The sequence below is a fragment of the Bactrocera dorsalis genome, chromosome 6 (genome assembly GCF_023373825.1).
Source record: "Bactrocera dorsalis isolate Fly_Bdor chromosome 6, ASM2337382v1, whole genome shotgun sequence".
NCBI lineage: Eukaryota > Metazoa > Arthropoda > Insecta > Diptera > Tephritidae > Bactrocera > Bactrocera dorsalis.
Window position 1 is genome coordinate 32,344,253 of NC_064308.1, and position 20,871 is coordinate 32,365,123.

Consider the following 20,871-nt stretch of genomic DNA (forward strand, 5'->3'; position numbering starts at 1 on the left):
CTTTTTGAGTAGAATCAGACAATTTTTTCCTTATTTTTCATCAAAAAATTGCGTAAAAACATGTTTCCGAACATACTTGAGTAATGCCAGACATTAACGTAATCAGCCCAGATCACCCCCTAACCCCAATAAAGCCAATACAGTGATTTTAACCATTTTGAATTTCAATCTGACTTATGCCGGTTAATACTCGTATGTGTGACATTTGATGAAATAGTGTGAATAATTAAAAAAAAAACAGTAAGGAATGGCTAAGCTTAGATGCAACTGAATATTTTATACTCTTGCAACTTGGACGAATCAGAGTCAGGTCAACCAGAAGATCGGAATGTAAGCAATTTTATATTATATATACATTTACCATATACATATAAATCACAATTTTATATTATACATATATACATTTACCATATACATACAACTCACACATTGCATGTCAGCCGGATGTTCGTTAAGCTTGATATACTGATAAATATACGATACCACCCTCGAAAATCTTTATTTTAGGTATATGGGGGCTCAGGGAAGTATTGACCCAATTCAACCCATTTTTGATATACAGAAATAATATTATCAGAAAATTTTAATTGTATATTCCATACATTGACCGATATTTACGGTCAAAAGTAACTATATATGTATGTATACTGCGGTCCACATATTCGATACTTAGAGGTTTGAATACTTTTGGTTGGATTTTGAAAAATTTTGGTAAAAAGGTGGCATATTCTAAAATAATTATTCGTGTAAAATTTTATCCTTTTACATTAATTTCTTCTTGATTTGAACACTCAAATGAAAAGATTCAGAAGGAATTTGAAATTTATACTGTAAAAAAATATACCAAATTTGGTTCAAAGCTGCAGCGCGTGTTATGTTAATTTATTTAAAACAGGGCGGTGCCATCATCTCGGGGGTAAAATTCAATGTCTCTGGCTAATGTAGTTATTGATTAATCGCGCTTTTAGTTTTTAACAGTAGGGAGCGAAATTTTTATCCGATTTCATCCACTTTCACAAAGTCGGTAACATTCCTTATGAGAATTGTTCTAAACGAATTTGGCTATTGTAGATTTAGGGGTTTAGGAGATATGTAAGTTAAATCCATTAGAAGGCGGGGTCACGCCATTTTACCAAAATTTTTAGCCCGCAGGTGCCCCTAGCTGCTGCGATCCCTTGTGCTATCAAAATATTTTTTTTTTTTACACAAATAAAAAAAATTAATACCAAAGCTTAAAATGCGCCTAATTCATACCAAAAAAGTATACGTACACTAATTATTATTTACATATCAAATGTAATTACAATAGTTTTAGCGGGTCGGCTTTAGTATACCGTCCCAGGATTTCGGGAATAAAAAGGGTATGGTCGGATAGAGAGGTTCTCCTAATCACGAATGTATATGGTTATAGCCGCAGGAAGCTTATAGTTTCCGAGTTATTCGCATTTAAAGTTAAAAATTGGCAATATTTTATTTACATATTTTCGATATATAAAATTAAATTTTCACTTATATTTTTCAATTTTATATACACTAACACATCACTTATTCATTTGCACACATTTATTTTATATACTATAGTGCAAAAATTGCTTTTAATATATATTTCAATTATTGTTGAATTCTTATTATTTTAGAATAACAAATGAATTACAAACTGTCAAATAATCAGTGCTACCTTATCGACATCATTTGTAAAAAAAATTTGTAAATTTGTCAAATAATCAGTGTTACCATACTAACCTAACGTAACTAACATACCCTCTATGACATTGCTACTTCTCTCTCCTCCTTTTTGCGTAGGCGGTTTTCGGTCGCGCTTTAAAAAAAATAACCCTAGTCGGTCCAACACCGGGGTGTATCAGAATTTTTTCGCGTTGAACTCTTTTATGCGTAGGCGGCACGCAGTAAACGTTTATCTTTCTTTCAGTAATCGCCGATACACACTAAACGTTTCAAAAATGTTTTCTTCTGCCGACACACAGCAAAAATTAAAAAAATCGTTCTTATAACCACTTTTTTCTTTTCTGCCGACACACAGCGAAAATGGAAAAATTAAATCCTTAAACCCATACCGATACACAGTAACATTTTCTTCTTTTTTCAATTTACCGACACACAGCAATAAAGTTTTTAAAAACAATACACAAAGCTTTTTTCCGTTTGCTGACACATAGCAATAGTGAAAATATAAAATTTTTTAAAAACACTAGCCGATACACAGGGACGTTCTTGGGACTGGGCCCATAACCTGTTTGAAGTTTAAATTCTTTGGCAAAGCTTTTATTCCGACTAAATAGACTGGAGGTTGAAAATGGAGTGAGGTTCTGATTGACATGTCATTCTTACAAGCTATAATTCAATAACGAATAAGGAAGAGAATAGAAAATAGTGATGGGAAGTATTGTCATATAAAAATTCCAACTTTATTTCCAACAATTATTTTAGTGATTTCCTTATTTATAAAAATGAATCGCAAAATGTGTTGCTAAGCCCATAACTCAACAACACCTGCACCAATTTGGTCGTTTCTTTTTTCTAAATGTTTGTTGAAATTCAAGGATGGTTTTTACGTCAAGAAAATTTCGTATAATTACCGGAAAACCCGTAAAGCCCTTTTATTTTTCCCATACAAATGAATGAATGTTTGTTGGTTAGTAACGCTAATAAAACGGCTGCACCAATATTGACGAAATTTTCAGAGGTTGTTCTCTGTGGATCGGGGAAGGTTTCAAAATAAAAAAACCGTATGCTTTTCGCGAGGAATATTCGGAAGCTTGGACAATTCCAAAAAGTAACATTTTTCATACAATTTTTTTCAATTTTTGTTTGTTTTGTTTTTTAATATTTTGATTTGTAAATTTTTTGAATCGTTCAATTTCGGTCGCTTGCTTTTTTATTCCGGCTATTCAAAAGAAAAATTATTGAAAATTATTCAGTGAAAACTTTATGTGATTCACACAAAATGAACTAATTGCAGATTGAAATTTGTTACGTAGCCTCGAAGAGGTCGCCGTAATATCGGTCAGCGTTCGTTTTGGCATCAACGTATGGCAGCCCAAGGCAAAGCAAGGCAAGATGTACTCCCAGGATGCGATGACATACATGCGGAATTATGGATCGCGGTCATTCAGCAAGCGGTCGTCACAATTTCACAGCACAACTTTTCAAACAACAGTTACGAGTTTTTATGGATTTATCTTAGAGTAGTGTAGGTATATGTGGTGCTGTTAGATGCTAGATGTACTCTGTTGAGTGGCAAAAAAGAGGTTTGTCGCACGTACACATTCTTCTTTGGATGGTGGATGGTTGTTACACCAGATCAAATTGATGAACTTATTTCTGCGGAAATTCCTGATGCAGAGAAAGATCCAGTATTATACGAAGCGATGAAAACCAATATTGTGTATGGACCTTACGGATACCACAATCCCACTTCGGTTTGTATTTCTGACAATAAACGCAAGAAACACTATTCACGTGCTTTTCTTTCGGAAACACAAACTAGAAATGATGGATATCCACAGTATCGGCGTCGCTCGCCAGACGACAAAGGCAGAACATTTAGCATTCAATTTAGAGGCGTGGATATCGAAGTTAACAGCACATCGAAGTTGACGACACATCGAAGTTGACAACACATGAATCGTACAATATTCGCCACTGTTGTCTTATTCACATTCAAAAGTCATGTCAATGTTGCTTATTGCAGTTTTGTGTAATCGACAAAATACGTTTGTAATTACGACACCATAGGAAACAACATGGCCGTTATTGGTCTTGAACGATACGGTCGATACGTGAACTGGGCACAATTCCGATTTCTTTGGCGCCGTGCTTTGAAGGTACCGTTAGATAGAGGAAGTCCTCCTGATTAAAAAACATATAGGGTTATACGCTTAGTTTAGGAGATATTCGGCCTTAAAGTTCAAAAATTCGAAAAATTAGACCATTTCAATAAGCTATTTCACCACATTAAACACACATTGTTCACATTTTTCACTTCAAATTAATTAAATTGCATTATAATCTTTTAAATAATTGTACATTTTACACTTTTAGCAGGTTTTTTACCTAAAAAATCTTTATTTTAAAAATCACATTTTACACTTGTTTGAACCTCATTTGTTTACCAAAAATTACGACGAAATGGAACGCTGCCATGTGATGATAAGGCAATTGGCTGAAATTCCTCTTTTTCGCAAAAATTCCTCTATTCATGCATATGGTTATTTTCTTTTTTAAATTTATTAAGCAAATAAGTAATATTATATACATGTATTAGTAATATTATATAATAATATTATATATACATATGTATAAGTAATATTCTTCTTCTTTACTGGCGTAGACACCGCTTACGCGATTATAGCCGAGTCAACAACAGCGCGCCAATCGTTTCTTCTCTTCGCTACGTGGCGCCAATTGGATATTCCAAGCGAGGCCAGGTCCTTCTCCACTTGGTCCTTCCACCGGAGTGGAGGTCTTCCTCTTCCTCTGCTTCCCGCGGCGGGTACTGCGTCGAATACTTTCAGAGCTGGAGTGTTTTCATCCATCCGGACAACATGACCTAGCCAGCGTAGCCGCTGTCTTTTAATTCGCTGAACTATGTCGATGTCGTCGTATATCTCGTACAGCTCATCGTTCCATCGGATGCGGTATTCGCCGTGGCCAACGCGCAAAGGACCATAAATCTTCCGCAGAACTTTTCTCTCGAAAACTCGCAACGTCGACTCATCGGTTGTTGTCATCGTCCAAGCCTCTGCACCATATAGCAGGACGGGAATTATGAGCGACTTATAGAGTTTGGTTTTTGTTCGTCGAGAGAGGACTTTACTTTTCAATTGCCTACTCAGTCCGAAGTAGCACCTGTTGGCAAGAGTAATCCTGCGTTGGATTTCTAGGCTGACATTGTTGGTGGTGTTAATGCTGGTTCCTAAATAGACGAAATTATCTACAACTTCAAAGTTATGACTGTCAACAGTGACGATTATATAATAATATTACGTAATGAAGTGTAAAGTATACAGTACAGTACGTAAACTCAAATTTTCTTTCAATATGAGTGCATGATAACCAAAAAATATAACCACTTCATACCCAAAACTCATATTTTAAATATAATAATATATATGTATATCGTTGCCTAAAATACAAACCAATGTATCATCAAAAATAAATGGAAATCGCTGACAGATACAAAAACCAATATTTATCCATTTTATAACGAAAACTTAAATTTTATTTCAATATTGGATATAAAGTGGTTATATTTTTTGTTTTGGTTATTATGCAGTCATAATATATTTTTTCAATATATTTTTTTATTTTCAACGCAGAAAGGAGTACTATTTATTAAATATAAATCACATATTATTCATATATTCATATATGTATGTATGTATAATATGTATATGGAAAAGTGTTCACAAATTCCATTTTAGCTTGAAAAATCTTCTGTATAGTTTTTTTTTTATAAATAAAAAAGAAAAAAGAATCACTCGAAAGGACAAACAAAGAAAACGCTGTGAAACGCTGAAAAATCCTTCACTTTCGGGTTTTATGGTGTGGCAATGCTGGTTTTCCTTGTAAATATAAGCGCTCTAAGCTTTTCAGCCATTAATTTGACAAGTGATTTTTAAATTACTAAATTTAGTTGAAAAATTGCAAAATAAATGTGAAATGTGAGCTTATTTCAATGCTTAGAGTGTATATTTGAATATACATAGTAAAAAACGTGAAAAAATTAGTGAAAGATGGAGAAATAACGTGTGTTTCTAGTGCAAATTTTTGAATTTTTAAACGTGAATATTTAAAAAAATATTAGTTATTTTTACGTTATTTTTGGATATTCCTCCTCTGGAGAAGCTCCCCTATCCGTACATTCCCCATTTATACGGAAATTCGGTTTTTTTACCCCTCCGCCAAAGTAATCAATCGGAATCGTGCCGTGATCTGCAATAATGCGCTTTGTAGGGTATTTACTTTTGCAATTCATGAACGTTTTCCGACTGTTGTGCGTCTCGCAGTTAATTGGGAGAATGGCCAGAGAGTGTATTTCAACCCAGAGAATACAGTACAGCCAGTGGAAAAACCGTCAGCAACACCTTTGACGAGTTTTTTCTCGACTTTCGTCAGTTATCCGTTTGTGAGAATATTGCTCTATTGGGAAATACCTTGATATTATACATGGGATGCATCGTCGAAAAATAGTTACGCAGAAAGCAAGATCAACCAGTAGATGGGCATCTAGGTGTGTTCTCAACTAATGCATTAAGGCGAATTTACACAATCCACCCGAAAAACGACGATTGCTTTTACCTTCGGTTCCTATTGATTGTAATTGCTGGAACATGATAATCACTGGATTCAAACGATGGACGATGCGATAGCTACTTCGAATGCCAGAGAAGTTCGCACACTTTTCGCGATGACCAGCCTTCAAATCCGCGTCAATTATGGGATACGACCAAAAATTACATTGCCGAACACATTTTACATCGTATACGCTAAGAAATGGAAATGGGTTAATACCTGTTGATACTTCCGGTGGTTTGATATCAATCGCATATGCCGTTTATCAATTCACGAAAGATGGACCCATCACGAATGTTTATACGAACATTGGCCAAATTATCTTAAGTACGATTCCTTGAGTGCACGCGTAATGTTAGCTGCCACAAATACCGACGTGCATCTGCTGGAAGATACAAAGTCAAATTCCGGGAAACTTGCGGTCATACAAATCGATCGATCGTCTTGACAATGAAGACGATACCCTGAAGTATCAAGTGAAATTTCTAAATTCTTTGGAGAGGCTTGGTATGCCACCGCATCATCTTCATGCGCTGAAACTGTGTAATGGAACACGACTGATTGTGACGCACCTATCGAATACAAAGGAGCAGAATGCTTGATTTTACGCATTCCTTTCAGTTCTAACGATTTGCCATTTGGCATAAATTTGGAAGTCTTATATTTTTCGCACGGCCAGATATACGTAACGTGCTCACGAGTTGGAAAACCATCTTTTCTGTACATTTACGTTACATTCAAAAAAATATAGAAAAATCGCAAATAAATGATTTCCAACACAATATATATAATTAAATTTTGTTTTCATTTCAAAACATATAATTTCACCCAGGGCAACGGCTGCGGGCACAGCTAGTGTCTTATAAAGGTTTTGGAATTCTATGAAGTTGTTATCATTTGGCATAAATATATTTGTAGTGGTATTATTTTTTTGTAAATACTTTTTAATTATTCCTTTGATCTATTCTAAAGTGAGATCTTTGTATGTTGTAATGATTAAGTTATTTGAAAAAAACTTTTGATATTGTGATTGAATCTTTAAAATCTCTAATTAATTTAATTTTATTTTTGAATACATTTAATGGTCGTTCTGTTATCTTAATGAAGCTTTCAGAATCTTCATCGGCGGAATGAATAGTGTCTATATTAGATTCAGATTCTTCACTAAAGAGGCACTCTCCGATTTTAATACGAGAAAGAGCGTCTACCACAAGATATTCTTTACCTGTACTTTACATCAATCTTTGCAATTGTTTCCTATAAGTTATGAAGCCATTGTAATGGTCTATGGCCACTGTTTATCATACATTTCCTGACCAAACCATGGCTAAAAGTTCTTTCTCAGTAGTTGAATAGTGCAATCCATGTTCATTGAGTGTGCGATTAGCAAAGCAAATGGGATATCCTTGTTGACTTAATACTGCCTCTAATGCTACATTTGACCCATTAGTCATCAGTGCAAATATCTTCTCCGAAGAAATTGTTCAGATTGGTTAACTATAGCATATAGCTACCATACAAACTGAACACAAAGTTGCTAAAAGAAATGCACCTATGAAGGGTATATTAGGTTTGGTGCAACTGAAGTTAACGTTTCTTCTTGTTTTAAGAGAGTTAGTCAATGGTTTTGTTATTTCTTAAAAATTTCTAATAATTTTACGATAAAACCCCACTTAGCTAAAAAATTATTTTATTTCTTTTTCCGTTTTCGGAACGGAATAACTTAAAATAGCTTTGATTTTATTAGAATTGTGCTTAATACCTTCTGACGTTATGATATGACTTAAAAATTCGGTTTCTCTTTTGAAAAACTCGCTTTTATCCATTTGAATTTTTTGATTTGCTTCACTTATTCTAAGAAAAACTCTATGTAGAGTTTCTATATGTTCCTGTAGTGACGTACTGAATACTACAATGTCGTCCAAGTAAACCATGCAGTCCTTTCCTGTTAATTCACCAAAACTGTATTCATCAGCTTTTGGAAAGTAGCTGGTGCATTTTGAAGCACAAATGGCTTTCTTAAATATTCAAAATGTCCACCTTCAGTAGAAAAAGCTGCTCCTATCTTCTGGATCCATTTATATCTGATGGAAGCCTTGCGCTAAATCTATTGTTGAAAAATACATACACCTACCTAGTTTTTCGAGAACTTCATCCATGTTTAGAATAGGATAGGTATCATCGATAGAATTAGTATTAAGTTTACAAAAATTAACAACAATTCTCCACTTCTCCTTACCTGAAGCATTTGACTGATACCACCCAAATTGGTGCTGAATATGGGGAATGGCTGTGCGAAATTATAATATTTTATTTTCGAGCTTTTATTTGCTTCTTTACTTCCAATTTTTGAATTACAGAATACCTATAGGATTTTACATAGATTGGATCTTCGTGAACACTTTTGCTTCTATATTTTATTTTATGGGTAAACGTTTAGTAAGTTTATCCCCTACTTTATAAATTATGTTTTCAAACATAGCTAAAAGTTTTTCCAATTTATTTAATTCTGCCGAGTTTAGATGCTCAAGTCTTAATTTACTGTATCTAATATTATGTTTTTCATTCGTATTTAATTCTTGTAGGCAATTATTAGCATTTTTACAATTTGATTTATTATTGAAAATATTATAACGAATCCCATTCAAATTTATCAAATTATTTTTTAGGTCGACTTTAGCTTTAAGTAGCTTAAATATGTTACAACCAAGTAAATCGTCGTAACTTTTAGAAAAGTTATAAACGAAAGATTGTAATTTCTTAAACTGCGTTCACTGCGTACTTTTCCTGTCGCTGCTGTTAACGTTATTGGTAGAACACGTATTACCTTTTAGTTAAATATTCTTGGTTTTATTAAACTATCTTATGAGCCTATGTCAACTAAAAACTTACAATGTTTTTTATTTAATGGCAATTAAATTTGTTGCATCTTGTTCCATTGGTTCAGAATAACCGAAACGTCTTATTCGAGACTAGTTTGAGCCATTCATCTTGTTTTTTGTATTTTTTTTTTGGTATGCTTAATTTCTGGGCAATTATTGTTTTGTAAATTAGGTTGTCGATTGCTATATTCATTGTATTGATTGAAGAATGGCTTATTTTTAGGATGCACATTTTAGTGGAACTGCTTTCATTTTTTAATTGTATAACATCTTTTACTCTAAAAACGTGTGTATTAACTTCTTCACATAGTAATTTTACATTGTGGTTAAATCTGATAGTATTTATTTCTAAAGTTAATGTTGTAATTGGAGTGTGTTCCCCAAACTTGTCAATGAGTAACTGCCTTAACGTCGTCCAATCCCGTGGTTGTTCTCGTCTTACCACATCTAATGCAGCGTCCCCTAGTGTTCTTATAAGTCAGCAAAAGTTGAATGAGCTTGATATTTTGAATGCCCAATTCTCTTTTTAATTTTAATTGAATTCAAAATTATGCTTAAGGGGTTAAGGGTAGTCAGAATTTTCAAAAAATTAATTTTTGCAGTTCGTTAAGTGTATTATCTTAAAATTTCATGTTGTTCCAATAATCAGTTTTTGAGTTATTCGACAAATAACAAAGAGCGCTCGAGCACTTAAAAGTGCTAGTGTGAAACTTTAAACGCGTTTTTCTCAAAACTATGTTTTTTGAACTGGTGACAACTGTAACTCGAAAATCGCTCAGTAGATTTTAATGAAATTTATAGCTTTTAGAATATATAATAAACTCGGGCCTGATCGAAAGATTTTTATTTTTTCGAACATTTCGATTTTTTAAGACCAATTAACTGTTGATTTTTAGAAAAAGATTTCCTGAGGCCGCCATTTTGTTAATTTTTGAAAAGAAAATCTTTCGATCAGGACCAGGATTCTCTATTCATAAAACTAGTTTATTTTGTCCGATTGTTTTTAGATAAATCTCCAAGGTCTTATGGTTGTCACCGCAAGTACCTTTTTTGGAACTGGGTCAACACAAACAACTATAACATAATTTTTTTTTTTTAATTTTCGTGACTTCAAGTCAGCACATTCTATAATAAAGCCATATTATTACTTTTGTAAAATAACACGATTTAATAGCAAAAAAAATACTAAAAAGTCTAATTTTTTTGTGCCTCTGACTACCCCTAACCCCTTAAGTCATCCACTTCTTATTCTATAAGCTGTTTTTTTTTTGAACAATTATTGTTGCGTCGTAGTTATTTTATGTAGCAACTTTAAAATACAATGTAATCTAAAACATTTCAATTTTGGAATTTTAATTATTTTTAATTTTTTTTTGTTAATTTATTGAAATAAATTTTTTTTGTTTTTTTTGATAATACACAAAAAGGTTTTTAAGGTTTAAAACTTGCTTTTGCACGATTGCGTGAATTTTAAAAACAGGGTACAGCCCGACACGTGTTTCAAAGTAACTGTGTGGGTTTTTATAATAGAATAGGTTCTTTTTTATTCAAGATCTTTTACGCAGATCCTAACGACTGAGCACTATTATTTAAATTTTAAAACACTATTTTTTAAATTTTCGCGGAGTAAAGGTGTTCCTCTTGCTCTGTTTCCCCCGGCGGGTACAGCGTCGAATATTTTCAGAGCTGGAGTGTTTTCGTCCATTCGGACAACATGACCTAGCCAGCGTAGCCGCTGTCTTTTAATTCGCTGAACTATGTCAATGTCGCCGTATGTCTCATACAGCTCATCGTTCCTTCGAATGCGATATTCGCCGTGGCCAACGCGCAAAGGACCATAGATCTTTCGCAGAACCTTTCTCTCGAAAACTCGCAACGTCGACTCATCAGTTGTTGTCATCGTCCAGGCCATATAGCAGGACGGGAATTATGAGTGACTTATAGAGTTTAGTTTTTGTTCGTCGAGAGAGGACTTTACTTCTCAATTGCCTACTCAGTCCGAAGTAGCACCTGTTGGCAAGAGTTATCCTGCGTTGGATTTCCAGGCTGACATTGTTGGTGGTGTTTACACTGGTTCCCAAATATATGAATATATTATCAGTTTTTCACCACCGTGTTTGAATAGCTCGACCGGTAATCCATCGGCTCCCGTTACTTTGTTGTTCTTCAGACGGCTAATATAGCAACATGTTGCAAGAGTATAAAAAACAAATTCATTTCTCGGTCGATCAAGAACGCAGTCGGACATTGCTCCATCATCTCCTATCTTGCTCGCTTAGTCTAGTGTAATGTTTTATTTGCCAACTGCAATAATTGCTGAATTCGATATTTAACACATAATTATAACTTTGCAAAAATAAAAAAAACACTATTTTTGAATAATATTTTCAGACAGATGATGAAACTCAATGAACTCCTAAAAAGCTGTGAGTTTTATACTCTCGCACCATGTTGGTACAGATAATAATAATTGGGTTGACGTAACGGTTGTTTGTATCACATTGTATCACCTAAAGCTAATAGAGATAACGGGTGATTTTTTTGAGGTTAGGATTTTCATGCATTAGTATTTGACAGATCACGTGGGATTTCAGACATGGTGTCAAAGAGAAAGATGCTCAGTATGCTTTGACATTTCATCATGAATAGACTTACTAACGAGCAACGCTTGCAAATCATTGAATTTTATTACCAAAATCAGTGTTCGGTTCGAAATGTGTTTCGCGCTTTACGTCCGATTTATGGTCTACATAATCGACCAAGTGAGCAAACAATTAATGCGATTGTGACCAAGTTTCGCACTCAGTTTACTTTATTGGACATTAAACCAACCACACGAATGCGTACAGTGCGTACAGAAGAGAATATTGCGTCTGTTTCTGAGAGTGTGGCTGAAGACCGTGAAATGTCGATTCGTCGCCGTTCGCAGCAATTGGGTTTGTGTTATTCGACCACATGGAAGATTTTACGCAAAGATCTTGGTGTAAAACCGTATAAAATACAGCTCGTGCAAGAACTGAAGCCGCACGATCTGCCACAACGTCGAATTTTCAGTGAATGGGCCCTAGAAAAGTTGGCAGAAAATCCGCTTTTTTATCGACAAATTTTGTTCAGCGATGAGGCTCATTTCTGGTTGAATGGCTACGTAAATAAGCAAAATTGCCGCATTTGGGGTGAAGAGCAACCAGAAGCCGTTCAAGAACTGCCCATGCATCCCGAAAAATGCACTGTTTGGTGTGGTTTGTACGCTGGTGGAATCATTGGACCGTATTTTTTCAAAGATGCTGTTGGAAGCAACGTTACGGTGAATGGCGATCGCTATCGTTCGATGCTAACAAACTTTTTGTTGCCAAAAATGGAAGAACTGAACTTGGTTGACATGTGGTTTCAACAAGATGGCGCTACATGCCACACAGCTCGCGATTCTATGGCCATTTTGAGGGAAAACTTCGGACAACAATTCATCTCAAGAAATGGACCCGTAAGTTGGCCACCAAGATCATGCGATTTAACGCCTTTAGACTATTTTTTGTGGGGCTACGTCAAGTCTAAAGTCTACAGAAATAAGCCAGCAACTATTCCAGCTTTGGAAGACAACATTTCCGAAGAAATTCGGGCTATTCCGGCCGAAATGCTCGAAAAAGTTGCCCAAAATTGGACTTTCCGAATGGACCACCTAAGACGCAGCCGCGGTCAACATTTAAATGAAATTATCTTCAAAAAGTAAATGTCATGAACCAATCTAACGTTTCAAATAAAGAACCGATGAGATTTTGCAAATTTTATGCGTTTTTTTTTTTAAAAAAAGTTATCAAGCTCTTAAAAAATCACCCTTTAGATATACACAAACGCGTCAGAGACATTAAAATTTACGGCTGGGATAGTAATAGAGGGCTTCATACAAGCTTATATCAAAATTAGACAATGAGCGTGGCACCGCCTACATTTAGTCGAGCAATTGCATCTTAAATCGGTACATAATTATGATAACATTGTAAAAATGGCTTAATTGGACTATAACCACGCTTATTTCTAACATATAGCTCAATTTAAAATTTCATATGATTCCTTTAGTTTCCAGAACACAAATGAACCACCGATGAATATATTCAGATAAAACTTTGCATAAAAAGTGCGTTTGACATACATATGCATATCAGTCTAAAAATTTTCAAAAGCAAACCATAGCTGCCAATCCCCCCAAATGCCGAATATGTGAACCCCAGCGCGTCTGGCTGGCTGGTTCGGGGATAGTCTCTTTCTGATTATTACTGTGTGTCAAAAATGGAATGAATTGGGTCGATACTTCCCTTATCCCCCAAATACCTCGTCGAAATATTTTCCAACTTTCGGTTTACTTTATACCGCTGGATCGGTCAATATGTGCTATCTTAATAAAATTCCGGGTATATAAAATTTGTTACGAAGTTTGTAACACACAGAAGTAAACGTGGGATATATACATATAAGTGATCAGCATGCCATGTCTGTTCGTTCGTTAGTATATACGCAGTCCCCCAATTTTTGACATAGCGAAATTTGTCCACACTTTTTTCCCCACAAAGCTGCTTATTCGGACCACTATATATATTGTTGCCGTACAAGCTAATCGACAAAACCAAGCCTTTGTATGGAAAACTTATGTCACAAATCATCTTTACGAAACGAAACAATTATACCATAGTCAAATTTAATTCAATTTGTCAAAATTAATTCCACAGACCGACACAAAACGACATTAACCGAAAACTTAATGAAAATTTCTGTGGGCAAGCAAATTATATAATTATATTAAATTTTACCTTCGAGGTGGTATGAGAGGACTTTATATGACCCCAGGGGAGATACACGATGGGTGTTGGGAACTGTGGGAGAGTGCAAAAGTTAAAAGTTATACGTTATTTTCAGTGAGCCACAAAAATTATCATGAACCAGAAGATGTAGTTCTATAGTTACCCAGTTGCTATTTTCAAGTCATATGTCAATCATTTTAGTGCATTTTGAAACAGATTGAGAACGACACCCAATAAAGTGTAATCCTAGCATGGAAAACATGTGATATATGAAAAAAAATTTTATTTAATTTATACATTAGCGTGCTTACAAATGCCACTTGAAGTTTGATATTTTGCATTCAGAAAGTACTACAACTTTGAAAGATTGATACTCTAATACAAAATTTTCCGCTCTACAAGAAAGGTTCCGACAATTTTTTTTCATAAAAACTTTTCTTTAAAGTTTTAACTGACCTCAGCATTCATACAAGTGAATCGTGGTATTTATTCTGTGTTGCTTATTTGACATGGTGTGCCCACGCATATAAGAATACAGTATATGAGGTGAATTAATTTAAATGTGTATACCTTCGAAAGGCATATGTTTAGAAAAGATATGAATTCAATTTATTTTTGTGGAGCGAAAAATTTTGTATTAGAACATCACTTTTTCAAACTTTTGATTTATTTGCGTTGAAGAAACAACATTTATTGCAAAAGTTCAAAAATTCGATATAAAAATGTATGGGTATACATAAATATAAAACGAAGAACTGGTTTACGGAAAACACCGTAACTTCAGGTGGCATTTGTTGAAAATAAACTCAACTTGGGGAATAACAGTCACACCAATATACATGCATATACATATACTGGTATATACGTAGTCATTGCAGCACACAAAAGCACGCTGCAATAAGTTTTCATATTTTGGCCTGTCTCGAACGCGTAAAACTACTGACATTTAATTCTTTATTACATAAATGATAGCTGAATATATCGAAGTTCTATTATTCTTAATTATTCTAAGTTTAATACAATGTATAATATACACTAGAAATAACAGGTTTTCACGTTTTTTTCAGCTCTCAAACGACCCAATGTTTTATGTAAATTGCCTATATCGATTTCTTTAGATAATAATTACTAAATTCACATTTCACATTTTTACTTACTTTTGTTTGGTGGGCGTTAGGAACTCAAAATATTTTGCCAGTTCAATTCAATCGAGTACTGTTGCTTCCAGTAGCTGGAGTTTAAAACCGTACTTCAGGTGATTTGTCTGTTCACAAACTATTATACACTTTAACATAAATTGTTATCTTTTTATACAGTTGTCATATTGTCTCGAAACACTAGTTCCTTTGTTTTAAGGTCCTGATAATGTACATTTTGCCACTTTTGCACTTCGAAGGAATTTGCTTAGTATTGTAATTATTATGATCACATATATTTCATTTCGGACTTGATTTGCACTTGTTATTTGTGAATAAATTATGTTGAAAACGCTATGAGGCAATTATTATAAGTTTCAGACTGTATATACCAGACTGCTGCATTTTTTGTGCCTTTTATACTAATGCGCTATATGAGTGAAGACGTGCGCGACTATTAGCGTGCTGGCGTTTTCTGCCTTAGTATCCACCGTGGCTACGACGTCAAAGTCATTGGCGCATTGCGTTCGGGCCGCCCGAACAGGATGGTCGCCTTCATCACCATAGTGGTAGTAGTAATCATAGTGGTGGCGCTTTGTCTTGAATTCGGAAGAGTGGTATACTGAAGGGTTTTACTTAAGTGCTACATGTATGTATTAAAGAGGATTTTTGTTTGTATGCGTGGCATGTTTTAGCATATGTGAAACAACAGTGAGTGATAGTATGGTAGTAGGAAACAAACCGAAACTAATGTTTTAGCTGAAGTAGGAAAACACAGATGGGCGGAAAAATTGCGTGAATTAAGTTTTAAAAAATTGAAAGAGTTTACAGTGCGCAGATGAAAACAAAATATAACATATTAAGATCAACTATAGTATTAAAGCGTTGCGAAATACCAAAACCCACGACAGTCCAGTCCACGTCATCGCAATAGACCCGATTTTTTATTAATTTTAATTCGACTAAGGATTATCAACTCGGCAGCATTCTTAAAAATTATATTCAGGAATGGTTTCTGTAGCTATAATAATAATAACTAATACAGAATGGTATACAAAAAATCCTGTTCGTTCATCAATCTTTTGAATGAAGATTGGATAATAAATAATTATTTTATTCGTACTATGGAAAGTAAGCTTTTGTTTTTCATTAATATAATTTTGTGAAAAAAGAAAGCTTAAAGATTAGGGTAAATCATAACCCTCTCAGTCTGGAAGTGAGCTGCGAAACCAATTAATATCTCATGCATCCTTATACAACCGCAAGGTATCATGAAAAAGTATTTGCCCTAGTTCGCACTTTAAAGTTTTATATATTTCCCAAGCTTTTTAATTATATAATACGTAATTATTTTTTGGACAAAAATATATTCTAAAACTATCTAAAATTTGTATGATATTTTTAAATGTTCTCTGTAATGTAGAAGAATAGAGTATGAATGTGATGAGATCGGAGACTGCGCATTGTCAGTGCCGGAATATGAGTGGTGTTTTATCAGCTGCAACATCCGTTAGTTGTTTTGTGAAGGTGTGTATTTACGTACCAAATTTATTTCTGCTACTATACATATACTATATATGTATATATATGACTAAGATTGTATGTATAAGTAGAAAAATTCGTATACATTGGTTATAAATGTAGGCGAAATAGCGGAAATAGAAATAAAACAAGATTTGTGATAAGTTCAGGACCTTTTTTCCGACACCTGATATCCAATTGCAGTAGTTTTTCGTGTGACTTTGGGGCTGTACATAGCACCCTAAGTGTGATCTCGCCACCCTGAGAGATCGGCCATCCAACCTAACCTAACCGAACCAATTAGCAACAAAAAACGCTGATGGTACCGCAGATTTCTTAGAAAATTCTGCCACAACTTCAAAAGTTTCTAAAGTGGTATTACTAATTTATGAAACACAACTTGTGTGAACTTTTTTTGCCTTCAATTAAAAATGCTTTTCATACAAACACTTTATTCCAATATACATATATAGAAGTTCCACATCGACCGATTCAAGAAATGAGCAGCTTCTTGGGAAGAAAAGGAGATGTGCAATATTTCAGAGCGATAAATTATAAAGGTATTAGTTCTCGTATATTCAGACAGACAAACATGACTAAATCAACAAGAGCTCTGTTCATCTCCGACGTTTTTGTCTGAATGTTGCAACCGCGCAGAGGGTTTGAGAGAGAGGAAGTATGTTTAATATGTTACACCAAGTTTTGTGAAAGAACATTTTTTTTGTAGAATATAAATATAAAGAACCTAAAAACTTTGATTTTGAACTTTTCACATAAATCTTGAGGTTATGTAAAATATATGTTGATAGAAAAATTTTTGATGTTTTCCTTCAGGATATATCGTGTGTAACCCCTTATAATCGACCGGATTCCGGATTTCCGAAAATTTTATTTCTCTTTTCATTTTAGGGACATAGTATTTTCTTCCTTTCAGTGAGTTTCGTCGTATTATGATTTTTTTTTGCTTTTAAAAATTCTACGATGGTCAAGATGTTATACATTTTTGTATGTATTTTGTGAAGGCATGAATGAACTGAAATTCTGTATACACAAATATATTTAATATACCATATAGTTCAACGAGCACATATGTACATACATGCAATAATTGTGTGGGAGTTGCTGTTGCGCCGTCCAAAGCGTCGAACGAAGCTGTGGGAGTGCCAACCAATTTGAGTGGGAGCAGCAACTACATCTATACGTCGTAATGGATACATTAACATGTATCCTTTAGAATACGGCAAGCGCAATGAAGTTGAAGAACAATGTTAGTCTCACTTTCAGCACTACAAACAACGCTGGCCAGGGTCTGGCATTGGTAATGAACTATATTTTAATGCGTTAATGCAATTAATTTTTATGCTTTCCTATTAGCTTTTACATATTTTGACAAATGGAAGACGGTTAATTGTATGTAATCATTCTTATTATGTTATGTCCACTATTTTAAACCAGATTTTCTACTTCTTTAAACGCATGAGCCACTTTATATGTATATTTAAACTTTTTAATTTTAAATATAATTTCTATATTTTATCATGTTTGTAGGTGATATAATATTTGCATTGCGGTCACGCCATCTTACATATGTACATATGTATATCGCCTATCGTTATCTGTCCATGTACGAGTATAGTACACACATACTATATATCATACAATGTATAACAATATAAATGAATAAAATTTAAGGCATGTGTATATTGGCATAATTAGAAAGTTGTGGCCTAACGAATGGGCCACCAACAATTTTTATCCTGGTTAAAATCTTTTTATATTAAGTAGTCGAAAAAATCTTTTCGTATTTTGTCAATAGATGTGGTTGCAGTCGTATATCTTCAGTGCTTCGAATTACATTGTGTCATCCCATATGGTGTTTTAAAGGTGAGATTTTAAGCTTCATTTAACCAAAAATTAAATTCGAGGAAGTTGAAAAAAAGTTACATCTGTTCAAAAATGAGTGAAAATAATTAAGAAATTCACTGTATTTTGAAATTTTTGTACAAAAAGGGAAGAATGCCATATAAGCCACCAATGAAATTTGTGAAGTTTACGGAGACGATGCGTAGCAGTTCGTGTAGCACAATAATACAATAGTTCGCTCGCTTCCATTATGGAAATTTCGATGTGAAAGATACACCTCGCTCTGGTCGACATATCGTTGAAAAAGTCGATGAAATTGTGGAAAAGATTTACCCGGACCGTCACATAAGTTGCCATGACGTTGCCAAAGAACTTAGCATTCATTATCAAATTGTTTTGAACCATTTAAAAAAGGCTGGCTACAAAAATAAACTCGATGTTTGTGTACCACATGAATTGTCTGTAGAAAAATTTTATGGGCCAAATTACCATCTGCGATTCTTCGCTGAAACGAAATGAAATCGAACCATTTCTAAAACGAGTGGTAAGAAGAGATAAAAAGTGTATCAAATACTACAATAATGTGTGAAAAAGATCATGGTCCAAGCTTGGTGAAGCTCAACAAATTGTCGCAAAGCCAGGATTGACGCCTTGAAAGGTTATGCTGAGTGTTTGTGGGATTGGAAAGGAATCATCTACTATGAGCTGCTCCAGCCTGGTCGAACGATTGATTCTAGATTTTACTGCCAACAACTGATGTGGTTGAGTCAAGCAATCGAAAAAAAGCGGCGAGAACTGATCAACAGAAAGGTCTTCGTCTTTCATCAGGAAAACGTTAGACTACAAACTGAGAGAGCTTGGTTGGGAAGTTTGGATGCATCCACCACATAGTCCTGACCTTGCACCATCGGACTAGTTTTTGATTCGGTCAATGCAGAACTCCCTTAATAGAGTAAAGTTGGCTTCAAGAGAAGTCTGTGAAATTTACTAGTCGCAGTTTTTCTCTAAGAAACCAGAAACATTTTACGCTGATGGAATAATGTCTCTAGCGGAAAAATGGCAAAAAGTGATCGACCAAAATGGTACACATTCATTCATTCATTCACACAAGTTCATTATAAATAAAAAAGAATAAGTTGAAGTTTGATTAGAAATACGAAAAGACTTTTTCGACTACCCAATATGATGTCACCAACAATTCTGCAAGGCTAACAACAGGATATTTAAGCCTTCTTCAGGTTGCAATGCTCTTGTCGCATTCTAGATGCATGCTGATTACATGGTTCTTAAATAAAATAAATACATATGTATAGTATGTACATACGAAAAGTCCCTCTGCGAAACGCTGGTTTTGTTTCGAATCTGAGTAACTCAGCAAATAAATGCATACGCATGCATACATATTCCTGTATACATATGTACTCGTATATGTATGCGTATTTGTGATACTTCGGCTCAATATACGAAATTTATCCTTTATCGTGAGGGTGACTATTTTATTTATACACAAAATTTGAAGGAATTTATGTTTTTTCTAAGCTTTCACTTCGGCTTTTATCGGTTAACGCTGAAATCCATTCATTCATTCATTCGTTCGTACGTTTAACAAGTGAAACACGAACGGCAGTGGCTCGATTCATAAATTCGAAATGTAGCCTTTTGGCTTTGCTTAAGGAGCAATTGATATTAAGCGTAAATACACTGTCTGCAAATGGAATGCATTTTAATATATTCGGAATTGGCATTTATATTAAACAGAGCATATGAGTATATTTATTGGATGAACAGTGTTTACTAAATCAAGGTACAACACTTTCCTTTAATTACGTAAAAGAATATTGTCACCTGAAATGCAAAATAACGTAACAACATTTTCTGAAAATGACAGTGGCATGAATGAAACAGGAAATAAAATGGAACAAGAGTGAAAAAATTTTAATATTGGTTAAAACTGGTTTATATCTGAGCGCAGAACCTGAAAATGTTGGACATATGTAGAGTTATGTATGTAATTTAAAGTAGTGAATCGTAATCAATTAGACACTCAATTTCGAATTTTTTGATGATACGTTATTTTGCATTTCAGGTGACGATATGCATATACCAATGATGTATGTATCGCATACAGCAGAACTGTATTCCGCAAATGTTGTACACATGTATAAGTAAGAATAGTAAATGTGTATAGCATAATATACCTAACTAGTTAGCAGCCTTTTATTTTCACCATTTTTATACTCTTGCACCCAGTTGCTACAGAGTATTACGAGTATAATTTTGTTAACGTCTGTCCGTCCGTCCGTGCAAGCTGTAACTTGAGTAAAAATTGAGATATCTAGATGAAACTTGATGTGCAGGTTC

The 20,871-nt window shown here is 34.3% G+C and overlaps 2 protein-coding genes across 16 annotated transcripts in view; one reads left to right on the forward strand and one right to left on the reverse strand.

Annotated features, from left to right (window-relative positions):
* The window catches only part of LOC105234143 (probable serine/threonine-protein kinase DDB_G0276461), a 412,380-nt gene extending 396,633 nt beyond the window's left edge, over window positions 1–15,747 (reverse strand). For 8 of the 14 annotated variants that reach the window (XR_007423251.1, XR_007423250.1, XR_007423248.1 and 5 more), the window contains exon 1: window positions 15,148–15,742. The gene's annotated coding sequence lies outside the window, so the exon portion shown is untranslated. Of the gene's footprint in view, window positions 1–15,147 lie in introns of all 14 variants that reach the window. The other 6 variants (XM_049460456.1, XM_049460458.1, XM_049460457.1 and 3 more) reach the window with 5 other exon arrangements.
* Window positions 15,748–15,792: 45 nt separating this feature from the next.
* The window catches only part of LOC125779535 (uncharacterized), a 163,492-nt gene continuing 158,413 nt past the window's right edge, over window positions 15,793–20,871 (forward strand). Inside the window, exons 1-2 of one of the 2 annotated variants that reach the window (XM_049460900.1) lie at window positions 15,793–16,392; window positions 16,550–16,653. In XM_049460900.1, coding sequence (XP_049316857.1) covers window positions 16,561–16,653 — 93 coding nt within the window. In that variant the 5' untranslated portion in view covers window positions 15,793–16,392; window positions 16,550–16,560. Of the gene's footprint in view, window positions 16,654–20,871 lie in introns of both variants that reach the window. The other variant, XM_049460899.1, reaches the window with a different exon arrangement.